The sequence below is a fragment of the Astyanax mexicanus genome, chromosome 17 (genome assembly GCF_023375975.1).
Source record: "Astyanax mexicanus isolate ESR-SI-001 chromosome 17, AstMex3_surface, whole genome shotgun sequence".
NCBI classification, from domain to species: Eukaryota; Metazoa; Chordata; class Actinopteri; order Characiformes; family Acestrorhamphidae; genus Astyanax; species Astyanax mexicanus.
In genome coordinates, this window is record NC_064424.1 from 47,106,415 (window position 1) to 47,127,868 (window position 21,454).

Sequence of the window (21,454 nt, forward strand, 5' to 3'; positions counted from 1 at the left end):
AATATCGTATTTATTGCTGTGACACTACAATAACTAACATTCCTAATCCTTTCAGACCTTACATTCACTGCGATTGACATGGTTCCTTCTTTCTTGTGTATTCTTGCATTTTTTTATTTTGCAGAAAGATAAAAAAACATATCCTTTTTCAGTAAAGTTTTATAGTTTTTTTTTCTCTCCCCAATTTACGTGGCCAATTACCCAACCCACTCATTAGGACTCCCCCTATCACTAGTGATGCCCCAACACACCAGGAGGGTGAAGAAGACTAACACATGCTTCCTCTGATACATGTGAAGTCAGCCACCGCTTCTTTTCGAGCTGCTGCTGATGCTGTAGCATTACCGAGTAGCATCACAGCGCTAACACTCGGAGAAAAGCACAGCGACTCGGTTCTGATACATCAGCTCACAGACGCAGCCCTGTGCTGCAGACATCACCCTAGGAGTGATGAGGGGAGAGAGCTCCATCTACTGTACCCACCCGGAGGCAGCAGGGCCAATTTAGCTCCCTCTGAGTGCCGGAAATTTGTCAATCAACAATCATACATAGATCTGGGTGTGCAATAGATCAATAGTGTGATTAGACTCACGGATGATGGACATGCGTTTCCGATCGCTGTTAAAGTCCAGCAGAGCCAGCATCTCGTACGTCTTCTCCGTCCCCATCTCACTGATGGTGATGGTGTCCTGAGTACGAGACAGAAACACAAATCCAAAACACCGCGCCGCCGTGACCAGAGCGCCCTCATCTGGAGACGCCGCCTGGTACACCAGCTCACCTGGGAAAAACACAGGAGAGAGAATATTAAATTATATTTCTATACTGTATAATAACAGGTGTTAATATCTAAGAATAAATACATCATTACCTTACTTAAGTATAAAGTATTTACTTAAACAGTAAAAATGGTTTTAACCCCTAGTATACTACTGCTATCCTTCTACCTATAGAGTATTGAATGGTCAACTTTTTAACACCTATGATAAAATAACAAATTTCTCCCAAAAAGAGAGAAATGTTTGATATATGGTTATGGTTATCCATAAAAACAGCTTTTTTTCCCCGATCAAATGTTGAGGCATAACATGTAAACTTCTCTAAATTATAACTACTATGAATTATTTCTTTAAAATTATAAAATTATATTTCTATACTATAAAGGAGCTCAGAAGCAAAATACCCACATATTCTCTTTTAATGATGTTTCAAATCAATACACAAAAAATAATCTGATATTTTGCTAAAGAGAGATTATGAGAGAATAAAAAGTGGTATCTCACCTTCCTTCTGCTCCACCATGACGGTGTGGCACAGAGAGAGCAGCTTGAAGAACTCCATCATCTCCACGTCTTTTTTGGAGCGTATGCAGGTAATCAGGTGATTATCGAGGAACTTGAACTTCCTGTCGGCGTATTTGTTCCAGCTGAAGTCTACAGGCTGTGTGGTAGAGGACAGGACCAATCAGGTCATTACATTACATTACATTAAAAGATATATGGTACGTTAAATGTGGCATTTGCAGCATAAAGGGTCATTAAAGAGGCACTTTATTTACACAAAAACATTAAAACTGAGAGTAAAACATTTAAAAATGTATTTAAAAGTTCTGTACCTTCCCATGTTCCAGTGGTGCACCATCTGTAGCCTTGGCATCCCCTAAAGGCAAGAAAGAAATGGGACATTCATTTTTTTACTATGCAGGCATGTTGTCTACTATTCTTATTAAAATAAAACACAAAATCAGAAAAAGTAGGAACCCTTTATTAGCTTTATTTCACTACAGACAGTATAAGCCAAACATATTTTATAACTTTATTAAATTCATCAATATACATCCATTCCTGCATTCCAAGTTTCTAAAAGTCATGTACTTATTCTCTTAATTAATCATGGGTGTGGTTAATTTTGGGCGTAATGTGAAATAAACCGGAAAATCTGTGTGCCAGTTGTCATTCCCTTTAAGCGCCGGGTGAGCTCTGACTTTGGCGCGTTCGTATCTTAACAGCGCAGCACTTTTGCACGTCTCAACAGAATGAGCATTCTGACCTGCTCATTCACGCTGTGAAGATACACCAGCAGCTTATTTAAGGGAACAGTAATGTTATTTTACTCTTTATTCTGTTTATTGTTGATGTAAAAGCTGGATTTGTGCACACCATGTGGGTAAGTGATTACTCTGGCCAACACACGCCCAGTGTTGTGAATAGAGTCAGTAGTGTGAAACGATGTCTCAGATATCCATCTCCCTAAAGGCTCGACACTAAACTGTTCCAGGATCAAACCGCCAAAACAGCTCGACACCCGAACCTACAGCAGCAGATCACATGTCCTACTGACCCTGATCATTCACCTTCCTCATCCTCATCTGATACAACCTCACCATACACCATACACCATCCACATTACTGTAAATACATCAGGAAAAATATGGAGTTTTTATCACCTATAAAGAATGGAGAGACCTGTCATTTTTAGAGTGATTGCACCACGGATACCGTAGCAACAGCTTAGCAACCACCTAGCAACCACTCAGCAACACCATAGCAACCACCAGGCATACAGAGCAACACCTTAGCAACCACTTAGCAACTACATCCATCCACGAGTCAGCACTGCAATCACACTGTCAGTTTCTGCAGTCTAGTTTTATAGCTACACTGTGTGAGACAGAATCCAAAACACAACCTAGAAAATCACTGTGTGAGATTTTTAGATTATTAATTTGCCTTTTATTTATGAAATAAGTGTAGAATTGTCTCAGGAGCAGCTCACTCAGCCCTGCAGCTCTCACCGTAGGTGCGTCCGCTGATGGTGCACTTCTTAAAGGCCATGATGTTCTGGGTCAGAGTTCCCGTCTTGTCAGAGAAGATGTACTCGATCTGGCCGAGCTGCTCGTTCAGGGTGGTGGTCCGAGCTTTAGCTGGAGTGTCTTTCTCAGAGTAATACATCTGCAGATCCCAGTTTATAAACTTACTTTGACCCAGTCTAATCACCTCCACACTGAGAGAGAGAGAGAAAGAGAGAGAGAGAGAGAGAGAGAGAGAGAGAGAGAGAGAGAGAGAGAGAGAGAGAGAGAGAGAGAGATTAGCTGACGCTCTAGGATTTTTCCTCACCTCATTGATCAATCTGCGCTCTGCTCTTACAGTCACCCTTACAGGACTTTACCACGCCTAGGGAGATTAGAAGCAACAGTGCTGAACTTTCTCCATTTGTAGAGCGTCTGTCTTACCATGGACACATGACCATCAAGGCTTTTAGAGATACTTTTGCAACCATTTCCAGCTTCATGCAAGTCAACAATTCTTGAACTTAGGTCTTCTGAGAGCACTTCTGTGCATTATTTTATTTCGTCCATTTAATTTAGTCAAAAATAAACAGGTTTACATCCATTTTTTTATTCTAATGTTTCGCTTCTGCACATCACTATCTGAATTTCAGGAAAATAAAAATGCTGAGTGATTGGAGACGCCCCCAGGTGTGCAAGGTCTTACCTGACGTAAAGCGAGATGGGCACCATGGTGTTGAGGACGATGATGTAGCCCCAGAAGCTGAGGAAGCCTCTGTAGGAGGCCGTCTGGTTTTTGGCGTCGTACAGATACCAGGCGTTGCTGCCGATCTGTTCGTACCAAAACGAGTGTCCAATCGCCAGGCCGGCACACACCAGGATCAGCATCACAAAGATCTGATCACGACCCAGAGAACAGAGTCAGATTCTCTACGTTAGTGACGTTAAAGCAGCGATAATATGGGAGAATATGAGCTGCCTCTGCAGTGAGGAGGTGGGATTTCCCTGCTTTACACATGCATTTCTGGACAAACTAAACCAAATGGACACAAAATCAGCACTGAAAGTCAAACAAGCATGTGGATTGAGGCATTTAAAAAAGTTTTGCTCTCAGCCGTGGATGGCTTTGATGTCATTGCAACTATTACCAAATTATCCAATACTTTTCTGCAGTACTGAATGTATACATGTTTATAATATACTGATACTGCAAAACATCACATTTGCAATAGTAGAGATTTGATATTCACATATATCAACATATAACATTCAATAATGGTACATCTCATTGTTTCCCATATACTTCAAATACACAATATTACAAACAATTATAACTAATATATATATATATATATATGTTGAAGGTTGGTTAACTTACAGTGTACACCATGTAGTTCATTAGGTAGTCTATCTTGGTGCGCTTGAACCTGGTCTTTCCACCATTCCTCATAATCTTAGTGTCAGCTCCTGCAGAGAGAGAGGGAGGAGGGGGGGGGGAAATATTGCAAATTTTAGAAGAAACACAGTCATTTATGTTTTATATTTACATAAATGCAAAATATATATATAAAAAAACTTCCACGTGTCCACAGGTGCTTAATAAAAGTAGCTTTTAGGAATAAAGACTGCTTCTACAAACATTAGTGAAAGAATGGGTCTCTCTCAGGAGTCACTACTAAATATTCCACAGCCAACTGTCAGTAATGATATAACACAGTGGAAGAGACCGGTAACGACTGGAGTGTCTAATCACACTGTTCGTCTTGATTTGACGGTTGCCATGGCAACAGTACTTGTCTGTCTGCGTTGTAAAGTGTAAAAGTGCGAATGTAAAATTTGGTTGAGGGGGGATAATGGTGTGGGTTGTTGTTTTTTTGTTTGTTTGTTTGTTTTTATAGAAGATTTTGGACTATTTTCCTGCTTCTAACTTTGCATGTTTGTGTGTAACAGAGTTTATTAACCTGCGAATATAACCAGTCCCCGGCACTCCTCCGTGTTTCGGACTTTGCAGCCTCGGAGCAGCATGTTATCCAGGTCCAGAGGATACTTATCCCTCCTCCAGTTCATGGTGCCCGTAAACTTATCCAGCCTGTTGTTCGGCTCCTCACACACAATCATAGCTGAGGGACAAACAGAGACAAACAGGACAGATATAAGACTAACTCCACAATAAACACCAGTAAACTTTTAGTTAATTATTGGTACTATGATTAAGGTTACATAGTCCAAAGTCACACTTAGACACACTTTATATACAAACATACACTAGTTTTCTTTTAAAATTAAATATTTAAATTTGTATTAAATATAAAAAGTTAAATATTAAATACAGGGCTCTAGACTATTTTGTTGCACTGGTTGCGCAGGAGACTTTTATTTTGACATGTAGCGTAGTGAATTAGCTGCAATGGCTAATGGCTAACCGGCGATGCTAGCTGTATTTCCGAGCTGAATGAATCAGTGTTTTGTGTTTTTTAATAACAGATTGATTTCTTAGTGCTGGTTAGGGTTGGTAGGATCTGTGGTTTGATATTACATGTGGATTATGACTTTAATTAACTTGATATAGTTATTTATTGCATTTACAATGCCGGAATGCAGCCGACAGCCCGATGCTAGCTACGCTAACAGACTGCAGATCTTAATGGAGACGGCTAACGGCTAACTGGTGACGCTAACTGTATTACAGAACTAAATTAATCTCTGTTTTTTAATAACAGATGTGTGTGTCTGTGCTGGTTAGTGTTTGTAGATCCTGTGGTATTATAGGATATGTGGATTATGACTATAGTTTACTCCAGACTGTAGTTAAAATACCTTTACAACACCGAAATGCAGCTATCGGCTAAAGTTACTCAGTCAGCCTCAGACTGAAGCTGCTGGGGGTTCAGGGTAAACTGTGGAACTGGAATCCGGATCAGTGATGTGTTTAGTGTTAACGTTACGGCAGGTTCATTGTCCAGCTCAAACTGTGGACTGGAATATGGATCGGTAAGTGGATCCGCCACGGTCACTTGATATCTGATTAGTCAGGTAGTGTGTAAAAATCATTATAATTTGCAAAATAAGTAAAACCCGTTAAAGACATGCATCCTACCATCAAACCGGGCCAGCTGACTCTCCTCCTGCAGGCTCTCGTGAGTGACCTTCAGACCCATCTTAAACTTCAGATTAGTCTCTCTAAAAAAAATAAACAACACAAAAATACAATAAAAACAGTGCTAATTAGCATTATCCTGAAATGAAGACTTTTCAATTAATTTATTCCAATAAAAAAAAAACATTTCACAGTGGCAGAATCTAAAACTGGATTAGTTTCACATTTAGACAGTCCAAAAAAAGACTAAATAATAAAACTGTTCATACGAGTCCCGTCTCTCTGATTATATATAAACATTATAATTTAAATGAAAATCAATATTGACTGAAGAGGATCTTCATCCTGTTCAGCCGGTTTTGAGACGTGGCAGAGAAACACTACAGGCCTGGAAAACACTGGGTATTTAAAAGAATGGGTGTAGCTCAATGGTGAGTGTGTGTGTATGTGTATATATTTGCAAAACCAAACATATATACTTATGCAATATGGCCAAAAGTTAATATTCCAATATATTACTTAAATTTGATACAATACAATATAATTATGATAAAAATAAAAACAGTATGTTAGCCAAAGAAAAAAATACATAATGCACCATGTACAATCAATTGCCGACTATTGTTCAGTAAATATATACTATATTTTAAACATAATTCCATGTAAAAACTCTACATTCTAATAAATAAACAACAACTACTGCCAGATTTACATTATGATAAAAACGTTAAAAAGGGAAAACATTACATTGCATCTCAATGATTACTGCATTATTTCACACTAAAAGGACAAAGCTTATGAATAAAATTAACTCTTACCCATCAAGCTCTGCGGTCTCTACATAACACAGACTGTTCGGATCAGTGGAGGACAGTAAGAGAATATCAGCCTACAGGAAATAAAACGAGGATCACAAATTTTTTTTTTTTTAAAACCTGAGAAGCAATAAAATACAAAGTAATACGAGAAACATCTTACAGGAATGAAGTCGTTTTTCTTCAGGCGGACCACGTCCCCAACCTGAATGTCCATCCACCTCGTCTCCTGAAACCTGTAGCAGAGTGAAGATGTTTTGAGTGTGGGAAATGCAATATATAAAATGCAGTGTTTCTATATGTGTACTTCTTAGTTACTACTTAATTGCAGAGAGTAAGAACCAAATATATTTCAGGTTTTATATGCTTAACTTCATTTTATTTCTTAATATAAAAGTTTTTCCCTCAACCTCGGTCAAATTTTCTCAACCTCAACTCTGCCTCATTCCACCTCACTAAAAGGTAAACACATTTCCCTTAAGGATAACTACATTCAGACTCAGCTTTTTTAGCAGTATATAGGCAAGCTGTCAACCTTGCACAGTGCAGATTGATTTAGTGCGTTTCAGTGTGTCTTTGCTATCATAACGACGGGAAAAGTACAAATTATGCAGCTCGCAACGCACAAAAGGAATGTACTAATTATCTTAATTGATGATGGGCGTGGTTAATTTAGGCCGTAACATGAAATAAACCAATCAGCATGTCTCTTGCTTATCATTTCCTTCAAGAGTCAGGTGAGCTCTGACTTTGGCGGATTGCTATTTTAATGGCGCAGAGGAAACTGAGCTGCTGGTTGACGCTGTGAAGGAGCTCCAGCAGCTCATTTACGGGAACAGCAATGTTATTTTATTTACTATTCTGTTTATTGTTGATGTAAAAGTTGGGTTTGATGTCTGATAAGATACATCCCTCAGACGTATTCAGGGGGAGAGTAATAATGAAAGCAATTTACAAAAAACTGCTTGATTCACCCACCTGCCATCCAGAAGCACCTCACACTTCCTGTTGTTGATTTCTTTATCCATCCTGTGTCGAGCCTGTGAGCAAACAGAATTAAACAGATTAATAAATTCTCCAGAACCTGGATTATATCATTCACAAACACAGACTTTTTTGTTTTATTTTTGATTATATCTTTGTATAAAAAATTATAATAAAAGAAACATAATAAAAATAATTTTATTGTTGTAAAATACTACTACAGACATTTAAACAACGTATAAAAACACACACGTACCAAGTCATCCACCAAGTCTTTGATAGCAGTGATGCCAAGCACCAACACCAGGGGCACCAGTGTGGTGTACCAGGGTAGCGTAGAGATTTGTGGGATGATCTTTAAAAAAAAAAAAAAAAAAAAAAAAAAAAAAACCAGAATAAAAATTAACTAACATTTATTTTTACGTATGTTCCTCTCTGGGAAGCATGTAAGCTTTACACTGAACGGTCAATTTGGTATTAAACAATGCAAGCAATAATATGAATTAATTAATATTATTAATATTAATAATATTAAGTTATACAGTATAATATATAACCATCATTTACAGTGATTTTGCTCTATACTGCTATAAGTGTTAATACTCTACAGGTCCAGCACACCTGTAAGATGAGCAGGGCGAGAAAGTACAGGTTGGCTGCTCTCTTAAACTGTTCATACAGGTTCAGAGGGAGGAAGGTCAGGACGTTGTACTTGTAGGTCTTGATAGCATTCCCCTAAAATAAAAGTGGACAAAAAAAACAACAAATAAGTAAGAAAAACAATAAATAAAGATTTGATGTGGTCCTGATTATTGAAGAACAGGGTGAAAGAAGGAGAATAATAAATCATGTAAGGTGGTACACAACCAAATTAATGTTTTTAATGAATCAAAAACAAAAGATTACACAAGAAAACGCATGTGGGTTCCAGGGGATGTCTAGGAAATGTCCCTGGGTCTTTGGAGACAATGACAAATTGGACATCAACATCACTGTTGGATAAAAACATAATTTTCCATAATTTTCCATCATTTTTCTACTGAAAAATTGGGAGCATACAGCTCATTAGCATTCATTTATTGTGTTTCACACAGACATCAGGATATTAAACAGCGGTATTATTACACACTGCATTTTTAGCCCCTATCATTTAACCCTAGTTTGCGTGCATATGTTCCTGTGGGTGATTTTAGGAATGTATTTTAAGTTTTTAGTTTAGTTGGTGGATACATAATCTAAAATGTTTGAGATTTAATTCTTTTCTTATTTATTTTATTAACATTTAGTCTTGTTTTCTGCTTAGTTACACCAAACTTTAGCACTACGCTTGCTGAGATCATGATAGGAGATGAATAGAGAACGATAGAGAGAGAGAGAGAGAGAGAGAGAGAGAGAGAGAGAGAGAGAGAGAGAAGGATGATGGGGCGTTTAGCTCTATCACTAGTGAGAGTCTCCACCCCTCAGACTCTAAGATCTCACTCGGCTATGAGCAGAAAGAACAGGTAAACTGTGTAATGATGTAAGTGCCGCCATGTTACTGATCTTCTAAAACCAGACACCAAAACCCAGGTAACGTCCACTGTAATTACCACACTGACCCACATCCTGCACAGCAGCGTGGGTAAACGTGGAGAAGAGGAAGACTGAGGTGAGTCTGAGCTGCAGATTCTACTTGACTTCATCCTGATCAGCATCATCCTGAGGGCTGGAGTCAGAGGTAGAAAACACTACTACCCCAGCCTGAGCTCATGAAACATGATGAGGCTGGAGGTAGAGTGAGGCTGAGTGAGGTACAGTAAAGTAAAGTGAGGTAAAGCAAGATATAGATAAGTAAGGAAGGTAAATTGAGGTAGAGGGATATAGTGCGAGGTACAGTGAGGTAAAATGAGGTAGAGCAAGAAACAGTGAGGTAAGTACCAAGATATAGATGAGTAGAGTGAGGTAAAGCGAGATAGAGTGATATAGTGTGAGGTAAAGTGAAGTAAAGCAAGATTTAAATAAGCAGAGTAAGGTAAAATGAGTCATACAGTGCGCGAGGTACTGTGAGATAAAGTGAGGTAGAGCAAGGAACAGTGAGGCAGAGTGAGAAAGAGTGAGGTAAAGTAAGATATAGTGAGATAAAGTGAGGTAAAATGTGACACAGTAAGGTACAGCAAGTAAGGCAGTAGCAAGGTACAGTGAGGCAGAGTGAGATAGCACAAGGCAGAGTGAGGTAAAGCAAAGTAGAGCAAGGTACAGAGAGGTACAGTAAAGTAGATTGAGGCAAAACAAGATATAGCGAGATAGAGTGAGGTAAAATAAGTTAGAGTGATGCAGAGAGTGAGGTAGAGCAAGTTATAGTAAGGTAAAATAAGAGAGTGAGGTAGGGAAATTTAGAGTAAGGCAGAGCGAGGTACAGGTCCACAGTAAACGCTCACTCCAAACTACTTCTTAGCCAGTTACAGCCAAGCACTGAAAAACCTTAAATGGTAAAAAAAAGCTTAAATTGATTGTTTCACGTCAATATTAAAATATTTAACAGCATTTTCACAAATCACATGTTTTACCCATATCCTGCACCCCTACAGACCAATGTTTCTGGTTTAAACAGAGAGCAGCTCTGCTCACTCATCTCCACAAACAAACAGCTCTCTCTTTATCAGGTCAGGATCAGAGAGCTGAGGCAGGATTTTCCACAGAAACACACTTACAGAGTATTTACTCTTCTTTAAACACAGGAAGTACTTCTTCTTGAATTCTGGGAGTTTGCAGAAATCTCTGTCGTTCGCTTTGACCTGCCATCCAGCTTCTACAACACAGAACGTTAATAAAAATATCAATATAAACATAATTATTATACAAAACTGTATTTGTATGAAATGTAAAACTCCCGTGCTGCAACTCCCGAAAGAAGAGACTCACCAGGACCGGCTGCTGCTGGGACGGTGGGCGGAGCCTCTTCATCTACATCTTCATCCTGCTGCAACTCATCATCAGTCTCATCATCACTGTACGGCATCTCCTCATCATCCGGCCCCAGGGAATCCTGGGAGTCCGCACGCTGCCGACTCATCCTGAGAGAGAGAGAGTGCACACTATAGAGGGAGTGAGTGTGCACACTAGTGAAAGAGAGAGAGAGAGAGATACATGTTTTATTTAGTATATATATTTATTAATTAACAAAAGAAAGAAATTCCGAAGAAAGAAAGAAAGAAAGAAAGAAAGAAAGAAAGAAAGAAAGAAAGGAAGTAAAAAACAAAGAAAGAAACAAAGAAAAACTACCTGACTGACAGAAAGAGGGATAGGCAGTAAAGGAAATAGACAAACAAAGACAAAGGTAAGAGCGATAGACAAAGATAGAAAGAGAGACAGACGGATAAACAGAAAAACAAAAGACAGAGGGACAGAGACAGAGAAAAACTGTAACTGGACAGACAGGAAAAAGAAAAAGACAGATAAAGAGAGACAGACTAACAGATAGAGAACAGACAGAAAGAAAGAAGGACAGTCAGAGAGACAGAAACACAGAAAAACTTCTCACACACTCAAATGTAAGTGTGAACACAAACATAAACAAGTGTGAACAGTGAGCATCGCGTCACCAGACCATCAGAAGAACATGTGACTTTCTGCTCACTGTTTCACAATCGCTCAAATATCAGCTGACGGACAGGTGCATCATCAGAGTCATCCTCAACCCTTTATCTCTAAACAAAAGCTTTACAGAACAGGAAACTCCTCATTCTGGACTTTAAGTCTTATTTATCTCATTTTATTCCATCGTCTTTACAATTTCAACTCTAAGAGTCCGAAACACTAGAAGTGTGAAGACTAGCACACGCCTCCTTCGATACTGACTCCGCCTCTTTGCCTGCATCACAACCAACCCTAAAAGAGACGGTGGCCAAATCATGCTCTCTCGGACTCCGGCTGCTGATGGTGAGCAACAAGATCCAGGATCATAGTGACAGCCCCTCAGTCCACTGGACCAGATTCACCACTACAGTACTGTTTCTATTCATAAGGAAATATTAATATAATATAAAAGGTAGCTGGCTATCTACCAGTAGAGTAACAGTGCTTAAAAAAATATAATATGATGTTATAAATATGAAATTATGAGTTATATGAGCCATCTAAGGCTTTTAGCATTTAAAATACACCATTCCAGGCCTTCAGTATCAGTGAGGGTATTAAGACTGGCAGGTTCTATAATTTAAACTATTTAAAATAAAACATTCCAGGCCTTTCCCAATTTAAAATATACAAAACAAAGCCTTACCCATTTAAAAATGCACAATCCAAGGCATTTACCATGTAAAACACACATAATTAAAGGCCTTTACTAGTTAAAAATGGCATTTCAGGGCTTAACTTTTTAAAATACACCATTCCAGGCCTTTTTTTAATTTTAAATATACAAAACAAGCCTTTACCATTAAAAATACACAATTCCAGGCCTTCAGTATCAGTGAGGGTGTTTAGACTGGCAGATACTATAATTAAAAATATACAATCTCAATTATCCCTTTTGGAAAATCACATTTTTCTTTGGTTACAAAAAGCTAGAATAGTTTTAAGCTCCTGTAACAAAATGATGCAATCAAATGGGCAATATTAATCTACGTGGCACCACACCTACACACACACATTAAAAAGTGATTGACAGATAAACCTGGGTGTGGAGGTGTGTGTGTGTGTGTGTGTGTGTGTGTGTGTGTGTGTGTGTGTAAAAGAATAAACACAAAGAACAAATGAGTTATTATTATGAAATATTTGATCAGTGTGTGCACTGTGTAATCACAGGCTTCAGTGATAAAAACTGCAATAAAAAAATATATTATTCTGCTTTTATTGGAGTAACTGTCTCTACTGTCCAGAAAAGACTAGAATACTAGATTTTGGAGCATTGCTGTGAGGATTTGATTGCATTGCTGAGCTCAGGATGTCAGTGCTGGATGATCATTACATCACCTCATCCCATAAAAAAAGTACTGCATGGAGCTCCATCAGTCCTATTCTTTTGGCTATACTGTGCTTCTCTACAAGGAGGAGATAAGCTGTTTGTATTTGCACATTTATCAACAACTGCTGCAGCCTAATGCAGCTGAATAAGACATTCATTACATTAGAATGAATAACCTATTATAGAGGAGTTGTGGAGGATGATGAGGATGATAAAGGGGGAGTTGATCATCCAACATGTAATGTAAATCTCTCGCTATCTTTAATAAACTCCTGAAGACAGAGCTCTTCAAAGAGCACTTACTCTCCTAACACCTCTAACTAACTACCTTCTACTACCAGATCAGGAGAATCTCTCACTATCTTTAATAAACTCCTGAAGACAGAGCTCTTCAAAGAGCACTTACTCTCCTAACACCTCTAACTAACTACCTTCTACTACCAGATCAGGAGAATCTCTCACTATCTTTAATAAACTCCTGAAGACAGAGCTCTTCAAAGAGCACTTACTCTCCTAACACCTCTAACTAACTACCTTCTACTACCAGATCAGGAGAATCTCTCACTATCTTTAATAAACTCCTGAAGACAGAGCTCTTCAAAGAGCACTTACTCTCCTAACACCTCTAACTAACTACCTTCTACTACCAGATCAGGAGAATCTCTCACTATCTTTAATAAACTCCTGAAGACAGAGCTCTTCAAAGAGCTCTTACTCTCCTAACACCTCTAACTAACTACCTTCTACTACCAGATCAGGAGAATCTCTCACTATCTTTAATAATAAACTCCTGAAGACAGAGCTCTTCAAAGAGCACTTACTCTCCTAACACCTCTAACTAACTACCTTCTACTACCAGATCAGGAGAATCTCTCACTATCTTTAATAAACTCCTGAAGACAGAGCTCTTCAAAGAGCACTTACTCTCCTAACACCTCTAACTAACTACCTTCTAAATATATATATATATTACTATGAAATATTGTGCTATTATTTTAGGGCCATATCACCCAGCTTCATCTGTATTAATCAGCATAATGTAGCATCCCTCCACCCCCTCACTGTACATCTTTACAGAGGAAAAATGTGGTTATTCAGATGCTGAGAGCAGCATGAAAAGGCTGAATTACTACCAGCAGAAATGCGACTGGCCCTGTTTTACTGCGTGCCTGCAGTCCTGCATACATCACCACAAAACAACCGCGCTGAGTCACGGCTGAAGGGCACAAGCCACACTTCACTATCCAGCCTGGAGCCACGCTATTCTACACCAGAGGCTATAGGAGAAAAACAGCCTTTAACTATTAAGGAACAGGATCATTTATGAACAAATAGCAGCGATATCACCAGCATCGGCTGTACTGATGGAAATTAGCACAGGATTAGCAGGAGATACAAATTACAGGAGCTGAGGGTGTTTTTTATTATAATCTTCACAGCCTTTTTTAACAGACCTGGAGGAGCTTGCTTTGTCTGGTATGAGTTGTTTGAGTCTGGTATGTTTGGTCAAGTGTGAAAGCTCTTCTGGAGGTTGGGAGCAGTCCAGAGTACCTATCTGCTCCCAGTGCTGTGTGTGGGGTCATGTGATTAGTTAGTTTGACTGGTCAGTTTTGTTAACATGGCTCTACAACTTCAAAAATAAAATTCAAGAAATATCAATTAAAGAAATATTTAGCGTTTTAATAAATACTCGTTTTATTCCTGTACTGTTGATTTTAAGTTCATCCATTTGAAATATATATCAGTAATACTTTATATTAAGGGTCACCTTTACCTTGTACATACGGCAGTAATACATACTGTTAAATTGGTAAATATTGAGGGAACATCTCAACATGCGTAATGATGAATAACGAGCGTCAATTAGGTTAATAATAAATTTAATTAATAAGCCCCATTAACTAAATGTACCCTTACAGTATAGTATAGTAAATAAGTGCCATATTTAACTGTTTAACATTCTGTTACAAATCAGATACAATTCTTTATCTAGTAATTTTTAATTTCTCTATTAAAAATATATATAAATATTTTTTTGTGTTTTGTCGTATCGCTAAAAGTATCGTTACTGTAAAAATACCATAAAATATCATGATATTATTTTAGGGCCATATCGCCCACCCCTACTGAAAAGTCATCTTTTTTTATTTGATATTACAGTTTTTAAATCACAAACACACACACATGTAACTTAAGAGCTTAATTTCAACCCTTCACACACACACACACACACACACACACACACACACAGTGTTACTATTATGGGAAAACACAAGAGCCGTCCAGGATGAGCGACTCTGCAAAAGAGCGACCTCACCCTCGGCTCGGCACAAAGCAAACAAAGCAAACTGGTTCCAGTGACCCACCTGGGGTAATGCTATAGCAGCACAGGTGTGGGGGAGGGGAGGGGGCGGGGCCAAGAGACACACTCTCAAACTAAAGTGAGAGAGAGAGAGAGAATCTTGAACTAAACAAGCAAACGAGAGAGCGAGTGAAAGAACGAGGCATAAGGTGTGTGCTATTTATCTACTAATTACTAAAACTAACCAGTGTTTGAGTATAAAAGATATACAGCTCTGAAAAAAAACATAAGACAGCACTTAAAAATGATGAGTTTCTTTGATTTTACCAAATTGAAAACCTCTAGAACATAATAAAGAGGAAGATGGATGATCACAAGCCATCAAACCACCAAACTGAACTGCTTGAATTTTTACACCAGGAGTAAAGCAGCATAACGTTATCCAAAAGCAGTGTGTAAGACTGGTGGAGGAGGAGAACATGATGCAAAGATGCATGAAAAAAAACTGTGATTAAAAACCAACCAGGGTTATTCCACCAAATATTGATTATTTCTGAACTCTTAAAACTTTATGAATATGAACTTGTTTTCTTTGCATTATTTAAGCTCTGAAAGCTCTGCATCTTTTTTGTTATTTCAGTCATTTCTCATTTTCTGTAAATAAATGCTCTAAATGAGAATATTTTTATTTGGAATTTGGGAGAAATGTTGTCTGTAGTTTATAGAATAAAACAACAATGTTCATTTTACTCAAACATAAACCATTTGTTCCAGAGCTGTATATTATATACCCCTCCCCCATCTGTCTGGTCTATTCCTGTAGTGGGAGGAGCTAGAGCCCCAGTGATCACCTGGCAGGTATTTCCCCGCCCTTTTTTTTAGGTAAATGAGCTTCAGCAGCTCTTCTGCATTCCTCTACTCTTCTCCAGCACATTCCACCAGCAGCTCCAGCAGCTTCAGAATTTTTCCTTTGATAAAAACAGTAAAAAAAAAAAAAAAAAAGTAGAACCCTGATGAGGTAATTAGGGGTGGTAATTTATCCAAAACATTATATTTTGTTTTCAGGTGTGTTTTCAACATATTGCATCATAAATTGGCATTTCTTTTAAACATATTTAGATGTGCACTTTTTCAGTACTACACACAGAATATGTATATATAAGCAAAATACACAAAGTGTGAGTAAGTTCATCTGTGGTGCACTGTGTGTTTATTGCAGGACATTTATTCCCGGAACTGACTTTTACATTAATCCATAACCTTATCTGAGCATGTTTTTAATCCCATTATGTCATTATAACGTCATTAATAATGGGAAGAGGGAGGGGATGACGCACAGGTGTAGAGCTATGAACATGTGATCAGGTCAGTTTGTTTACCTGCTGCAAACAAAAGCATTAAGCCTCTACAGCAGGAACAGAAGAGGCCTGAGGTCACTGTTAGAGCCGTCTCAACAGATTTATCCTCCCAGAACTCTGAGGTTCTGAAACTGCAGCCAATCAACACACGGACTGGACTAATAAATTGTATTCTATTGTATTTCTAGAAAATATAGCACTATATACATCTTTTTTCAGACCTCCAGAGGCTACACAGTATCAGAACACCTGTTAGTTTCTTTGTACTTCCAAAAATAAGGGTATTTAACTAAGAGACTAAGTAACTAAGTAACTGTCTCTATTGTCTATCCCACACTCTCTAACTTATCATCCAACTCAATGCCCATCTCAACTCCCAACGCAACGCCCAACTCAATGTTTAGTTCATCGCTCAAAGCCCAGCTCAAAGCCCAGCTCAAAGCCCAACTCAGAGCCCCAACTCAGAGCCCCAACTCAGAGCCCCAACTCAGAGCCCCAACTCAGAGCCCCAACTCAGAGCCCCAACTCAGAGCCCCAACTCAGAGCCCCAACTCAGAGCCCCAACTCGGAGCCCCAACTCGGAGCCCCAACTCGGAGCCCCAACTCGGAGCCCCAACTCGGAGCCCCAACTCAGCGCCCCAACTCAGCGCCCCAACTCGGAGCCCCAACTCGGAGCCCCAACTCGGAGCCCCAACTCGGAGCCCCAACTCGGAGCCCCAACTCGGAGCCCCAACTCGGAGCCCCAACTCGGAGCCCCAACTCGGAGCCCCAACTCGGAGCCCCAACTCAGAGCCCCAACTCAGAGCCCCAACTCAGAGCCCCAACTCAGAGCCCCAACTCAGCGCCCCAACTCAGCGCCCCAACTCAGCGCCCCAACTCAATGCATCCATTAAAAGTGTTCTCCATACTGTAGTTACAGATTTGTGTTCTATACAAACATGAACTGCTCTATTTCCCCACTGCAGCTTCTGAAAGCTAAACATCTCCTTTGGTTAGCAAAATGTTTTTCCTCTGGACTTCACAACCAAATGGAGTATTTTGAGAATACTGACAAAGGCTCTGTAGGATTTGAATTTTCTGACTTGTGAGTCAAATGGGTGTGAATTTGAATTGATCCAGTGACTAGCAAAGCAGAGTTACACAGCATATTTCAGGAGAGACCTGTCTAAAACTAACACCTCAAAACTAATAGTCCTTAATGCTTTATTAAGAAAACAGAAAACGTATCAGACTTCCACATATACCACACATGAAAATGACCCAAATCTGAACTTAAAATTAAAATTTAGTGGGTTTTTGGTATTTATATCTGTGTTAAACAAGAAGAAAGAGAATATTGGATTGAAACACTTTTATTTTATGTCACTCAGGTCTTGGTTCCCATCCATGACCCTGGTCAGTTCACAAGTTCTCCATTCTTGAACACTTTTTATAGATATTAACCACTGCATTCCAGCAAAAACTCCAGCTTATCTCCAGGTACAGTCCATCATCCCTCTCTAATCAGATCAGACTCTCTGCTCTTTTCCATAACTGCCAGTCTTTCATTACTCGTGTGTTCAGAACAGATAGATATCATATGCAAATAATGTTCTGTATTTACACAAACATGCAGCATGAGGACCATCAACACAGAACTAACGCTCCTTTTTAGGTGGCTTGCACTGAAATACTTTACAATTAAAAACACAGAAAGTATGATTTAATGTAGGAATGCTTAAAAATAAAAACGAATGAAATTAAACATTTGGTTGAAGGACGACTACTGAATTAAAATCCGGTCATCTGATCAGAAATCAGGGGCAGATTACATCATTTTCAAAGGATTGAAGGTAATTCAGCATTTTGTCATATCGCCAAGAGTATCGCTATAGCAAAAATATCATGAAATATCATGATATTATTTTAGAGCCATCTCGCCCACCTCTAGAACATACATACATTTCCTTTTTCCATAAACGAAAATGAAATATATGCAGCTACACTAGAGTTTATCTCCTTAAATCTCATTAAAGCTTTTATTTTTATTTTAAACTGAGTAACTTGTTAAAACAATATTCTCAAATTAAAAGCATCAAAACTATCCTGAGATATTATAATACAGTACAAAGTCTAGTCTAAATCTGATCTGCCGGGACTCATAAACCACACTACACTATTAATACTGTCTCCTTTACAAACATACAAAAAAATACCAGCAATAAAAAAAACATGATTTTTTAAAATTATGATTAATGTGTGACATTTTTTACAGTTTTTAGTTTATTTATTAAAGAAAATATGCATATTTCAATGGAAATCATTTATATGGCTATTTAGTACTTGTTTATTTGTGATAAAAATTGGCTTTTTGACACTGTCGTCCTGCTGAACCTGCTGTGCTTACTTCCATCAGGTACTGTGGTCTGCACTGTGATACGGTAATGACGGTTTAGCGTCAGGACAGCTCAAAGGCCATTGTCCTGATCTAGGACCTTCCATTTGACTGAATAATGTCATTGGATGGTTGGGGGGGTTTGCAACATTATTTAGAAGACATCAGATACACACATATAAATCATATTTTACTGCTTAATCACTTTATACTTTGACTTTTTAATAAAATAATTTTAATTACCTTGATATTTTACCACAATAAAATATTTTTATTTATTTATTTTATTCTCAGTCCCTTGAGAATAAAACTAAAACAGTATGAAGTTTGAGATCACTGTTAAAGTTAAAGGTTACTTTCATAACAGGGCGTGGTTATCTCATGATGACAGCGTGGACAGAAAATGCCTTTAATTCTTAGAATTCTTGATATTTTTAGGGTAAAAAAGGCTAAGTATAATAGATTAGTGAGTCTTCACAACTTTGGGAATATCTACCTTTTTTAATTGTGTTATATATTAGCACTTAAAAGCATCAAAAAGGCAGCAGAAGGAGACATGGGCAAATAAAAACACTCAAACATGAATGAATACTGTATAACATGTACAGAAAGTTATTTAAAGTGAAGCTTAAGATTCATTATATGTGTAATAATGTGTTCATTCAGAGCAAATCTTGAAAAATAAATGTACTGTCATGCTTTAGATATTGATATTACATCACTCACTACTTTATATACATCAATACACTACATTTTACTGCGTTCTTTATCCTTCGTATCCTCTGGGACACTGGTAACAGGTCAGGAGTGTTTACACATAGCTGTGGTTGGTGTTTTGTATAAGGTAACAACACTACTTTTCCCCACTTACTGTCACTGCAGGTCTACAGACGACCCACCACCCCGTTATTAGCTGCTCTGTGGCGACCATGTGACGTAAAACACAATTATAAAACCACAATACTACTATACTTAAAGATGTTCAGTGGAAACAGTGTAGAAACGAGGAGGTGGTCATAATGTTATGCTGATCAGTGTATGTAAGATCCATGTTTGTGGTTGTGCTGCTCTAGTAGCAACACTCCCCCATTAAACATTAATAAAAGTTGAAAGAGGAGGTTCAGCTGAAACTGGAGAGCAGCTGGAGATAAAAAACACGGGACAGCAGCAAGAGATGGGACCAGCTCCAAACATCAGACCCTCTAAATCCTCTAAATCCAGCAAAATACACACTGAACACAAATACACGATGAGGAGACATTCTGACACTGAAATGCCTCTGGAAACCCAATGTAATCTGTTTTATATTTATTTTTATCATGATTTTAAGAGTTTTCATGATTTACACAGGCACAGCAACAGAGGAAGCTCCTCACACTGCAGACTGTAGAGTCATGTGACATAATAAGACCGGAAGCAGAGAGGGGTAAAACGAGGTAGCGCGAAGAAAAGTCAGGTGGAGTGGAGTAGAGTCAATGTAGATTAAATTAAAGTCAGGTAGAGCAAAGGAAAGTAAGGTAGAATGAGGTAGATTCTGGTAGGTCGAGGTAGAGCAAGTTAAAGCAAGGAAGAGTCAGGTATAGAGAAAGATAGAGCCAGGTAGAGAAAAGAAAAGTCAAGCAGAGTAACTTAGAGTCAGGTAGAGCGAGGGAAAGTAAGATAGAATGAGGTAGAGCAAAGTAGAGCAAGGCAGAGTCAGGTAGAGTCAGGTTGAGTCAGGTAAAGTAAGATAGAATGAGGTAGAGTCAGGTAAAAAAAAGGTAGAGCAAGGGAAAGCAAGAGTCAGGTATAGAGAGAGATAGAGCCAGGAAGAGAAGTGAGACTGTGGCACTAATTGACCCCCACACCTTTTAATTTCAAATAATTTATTTATATTTATTATATATTGCTGCTATGGTAAATATTTTTTGGTCACTTTAAATATATATTTTTATTGGATTTATTTGCCTATACACTAGTTTTTTTATGGTATTTTGTTGTGTTTTTTTATGATTATTTTTGCTATGTTGCACAGTTTTATTACTGTAAATGATAATCTGAGCCTCACCCCAACCATTTCAATGCACATATGTCTTGACATGATGTGCAAATGACAAATAAACTTGAAACTTGAGGTAGAGTTAGGTATAGCAAAGTAGAGTCAGGTAGAGCAAGGGAAAGTAAGATAGAGCAAAGTAGAGTCAGGTAGAGAGAGGCAGAGCAAGGGAAAGTCACCTAGGAAAAGCAAGGCAGAGTAAGGAAAGGTGAGGTAGGGAGACGTACAGTAAGATAAAGTGAGGTAGCACAAGATAGCATGAGGTTGAGCAAAGTAGAGTGAGGGAAAGTCACGTAGAGTAAAAAAAAGTCAACTAGAGTCAACTAGAGCAAAGTAGAGTCAGGTAAAGCAAGGTAGAGCAAGAAAGAGTCAGGTATAGAAAGAGATAGAGTCAGGTAGAGCAAGGTAGAGCGAGGGAAAGTCAGGTAGGCCCAGGTAGATCAAGGGAGAGTAAAGTAGAGCAAAGTAGAGTCAGGTAGAGCAAGGGAAAGTAAGGTAGAGTCAAGGAAGGCCGAGGTAGAGCAAGAGAAAGTCAACTACAGTGAGGTAGGGAGACGTACAGTAAGATAAAGTGAGGTAGCACAAGATAGCAAGAGGTGGAGCGAGGTAGAGTGAGGGAAAGTCAGGTAGAGTAAGGTACATTGAGGCAGCATGAGGTAAATTGAGGTAGCATAGGGGGTATAGAAGGTACAGCAAGGTAGTGTGAGGTGAAGTGAGGCAGGATCCACAGTGAACGCCCTTCCCAAAGGATTTTTT

General features: G+C 38.6%; 1 protein-coding gene and 1 long non-coding RNA gene across 2 annotated transcripts in view; both read right to left on the reverse strand.

Moving 5' to 3' along the window:
- LOC125782410 (uncharacterized) overlaps positions 1 to 21,454 on the reverse strand; it is a 318,736-nt gene that overhangs the window by 12,067 nt on the left and 285,215 nt on the right. The window lies entirely within an intron of this gene.
- Positions 1 to 21,454, reverse strand: part of atp8b1 (ATPase phospholipid transporting 8B1) — a 36,310-nt gene that overhangs the window by 12,067 nt on the left and 2,789 nt on the right. The window contains exons 2-16 of the mRNA XM_007252770.4: positions 10,586 to 10,782; positions 10,375 to 10,472; positions 8,306 to 8,419; positions 7,941 to 8,039; positions 7,679 to 7,740; positions 6,864 to 6,936; positions 6,704 to 6,774; positions 5,886 to 5,968; positions 4,750 to 4,908; positions 4,167 to 4,255; positions 3,495 to 3,685; positions 2,795 to 3,003; positions 1,616 to 1,659; positions 1,284 to 1,440; positions 593 to 781 (exon numbers count right to left, since the gene is read on the reverse strand). Coding sequence (XP_007252832.3) covers positions 593 to 781; positions 1,284 to 1,440; positions 1,616 to 1,659; positions 2,795 to 3,003; positions 3,495 to 3,685; positions 4,167 to 4,255; positions 4,750 to 4,908; positions 5,886 to 5,968; positions 6,704 to 6,774; positions 6,864 to 6,936; positions 7,679 to 7,740; positions 7,941 to 8,039; positions 8,306 to 8,419; positions 10,375 to 10,472; positions 10,586 to 10,736 — 1,789 coding nt within the window. The 5' untranslated portion in view covers positions 10,737 to 10,782. The remainder of the gene's footprint in view (positions 1 to 592; positions 782 to 1,283; positions 1,441 to 1,615; positions 1,660 to 2,794; positions 3,004 to 3,494; positions 3,686 to 4,166; positions 4,256 to 4,749; positions 4,909 to 5,885; positions 5,969 to 6,703; positions 6,775 to 6,863; positions 6,937 to 7,678; positions 7,741 to 7,940; positions 8,040 to 8,305; positions 8,420 to 10,374; positions 10,473 to 10,585; positions 10,783 to 21,454) is intronic.